Raw genomic sequence first — 2,302 nt, 5'->3', positions numbered from 1 at the left:
TCAATTCTATTCTATTCCCCAGGTGTATCATCCTTCTCCGTCATCGGAGATCAGTTGGAGGTTCAACTCCGTACGATTATTGAGACGCCTGCCGAAGACTCCGACATCAAACCTTTCCGACTAGCTAAGAATTATTACAAAGTTTGCATGAATGAGACCCAGATTGAACTGCAAGGGTTGGACCATATGAAATCCATTCTGAAGCAACTTGGAGGCTGGCCGGTCCTGGAGGGTAAGTTGGAGATTTGTATAAGAGTAACGAGTAACCCTCGGTTTTAGCGTCATCTATGTTAAGCTACGCCGAGCAAGGCCAATAAATGGATGGGTGACTTGAACATTATATTGGGATATTGGGAATAAAGGGAGAACGGGCTCTAGTCTTGATTTTAAATCATTACATAAAAGTAAAATCAAAAATATCAAATCAAGAATAATAATAAACTGAATATTAAACAAAATACCTAGGTAGGTACATAAAAACAGATTTTCTTTAACCAAGATCGAAAAATTCCCGGAGGGACGGGCCCCGCTTGTTTTAATTCCCATTCTATGTTCTATTCTATTCTATTCCAGTGGTTCGCAGACAAAGGTCTCCTACTGGACAGCCTCGAGTCTCAACTCTCCCACCTGCACTCGTCCGTCGAGGCCCTCGCTCTCGCACGTCGCGACCTCTCGGTCTACTCCGCCCATCTGGCCAAGAGCCTCGCTCTGGTCTCGAACACGGAAGAGCATGCGAGCGTCTCGCGCGTCGTGTCTACCCTCGGTGAGCTATACGAGCGAACAGAAGGCGTGTATGCCGCCGAGGCTGGCGCGGATTTGAATATCCTGGCCGAACTGTTCCGCGATTATGTGTGTCTGATAGCCGCTGTTAAGGTAAGCTTACATTAATGAAGCTTGAAAAGGGGAAAAAAAGCCGATGTTAAGGTAAGCTTATATTAATGAAGCTTGAAAAAGGAAAAAAAGCCGCTGTTAAGGTAAGATTACATTAATAAAGCTTGAAAAAGGAAAAAAAAAGCCGCTGTTAAGGTAAGATTACATTTATGAAGCTTGAAAAAGGAAAAAAGCCGCTGTTAAGGTAAGATTACATTTATGAAGCTTGAAAAAGGAAAAAAAGCCGATGTTAAGGTAAGATTACATTAATAAAGTGAGCCGCTGCTAAGGTAGGGAATTCAGACAGCCTAGTTAGCTTGGTTGGTAACGCGTCTTCCTTGTAAGCGCTAAGCCGCTTATTTTTTTCCCGCCCAAGGCGGATTTTATCTTGAATTGATAATGTTCGTTCTCGGAACGGCCGACTTTCTCCTATCCTGTCTTCCTTCTCTCTTCGATTTCGGGACGATAAGACCTTAGCAGTTACAGTTCCCTCTGTCAAACCAAAAAAAAGTAGGTACATTTTGATTTGGGGCATGGTTAGGCCAGTTATAAGAAGATCGCGAATTCGATGCCCACCATCTACAAAAAAAAAAATAATAATAATAATAATAATAATAATAGTAAAAAAATCAGATTAGTAGGTAGGTATCTTCTTTTTTGTGTATTATTTATCATTAACCCATTGACTTCTCCCGTCCCAAAACAGGACACATTCCACGCCCGTGTCAAAACCTATTGAAAACTGTAGTTTTTATGTTTAATTTTAATAAACTTGTATCCCTCCCATCTATGTTATTCTATGTACTGAATCTGATAAATTAATTCTCTCTAGAAATTATCATGTATTCTTTGTCATTAACCCATTGACTCCTTCCGGCCCCAAACAGGACACATTCCACGCCCGCGGGAAGATCTACCAAACATGGCAGTCGTGGCAAATCATACTCAACAAGAAGCGAGAGGCAAAGGTTAAACTGGAACTGGCTGGAAGATCCGATAAGTCCATACAAGCCGCTCATGAAGTCACTGAGGTGAGAATAAAATATCTGTTGAAAACTCTTTTCAATTGTTGTCCTAGTGACTCAATTCTGATAGGTACGAAAACGTAATACTAGGTTTATTGTTCTAGGTTTTAATATTTCTCCTTATTTAGTGTACTAATCACATCGTCAAATTAATTCTTTGAAATGTATAACATTTGTGTCTGACTTAGTATACTGTGTCAATTGGCAACTCAAGTTCGTTGAGCAGTTCGTCTAATAAATATATATGAGATTGATATAATTATATGAGAGTTCATTGCAACGGTCAATACATTAACTATGGTGGATTTCACCAATCTTCTTTCCAGCCTCAAACAGCCCGTTAGCTTTATTATTCTATTGTTCTAGTGGGAACACAAAGTAGAGCGGTGTCAGTATTTTTTTTTTTT

General features: G+C 40.1%; 1 protein-coding gene across 1 annotated transcript in view; it reads left to right on the top strand.

Moving 5' to 3' along the window:
• Positions 1 to 49: 49 nt before the first annotated feature.
• LOC103520152 (sorting nexin-2-like) overlaps positions 50 to 2,302 on the top strand; it is a gene marked incomplete at its 5' end in the record, with an annotated part of 3,644 nt that continues 1,391 nt past the window's right edge. The window contains 3 exons of the mRNA XM_026831387.1: positions 50 to 255; positions 574 to 873; positions 1,758 to 1,901. Coding sequence (XP_026687188.1) covers positions 50 to 255; positions 574 to 873; positions 1,758 to 1,901 — 650 coding nt within the window. The remainder of the gene's footprint in view (positions 256 to 573; positions 874 to 1,757; positions 1,902 to 2,302) is intronic.

This window comes from Diaphorina citri, unplaced genomic scaffold, assembly GCF_000475195.1.
Source record: "Diaphorina citri unplaced genomic scaffold, Diaci psyllid genome assembly version 1.1 scaffold3267, whole genome shotgun sequence".
Taxonomy (NCBI): domain Eukaryota; kingdom Metazoa; phylum Arthropoda; class Insecta; order Hemiptera; family Psyllidae; genus Diaphorina; species Diaphorina citri.
This window is presented reverse-complemented; position numbering and strand designations above follow the sequence as displayed.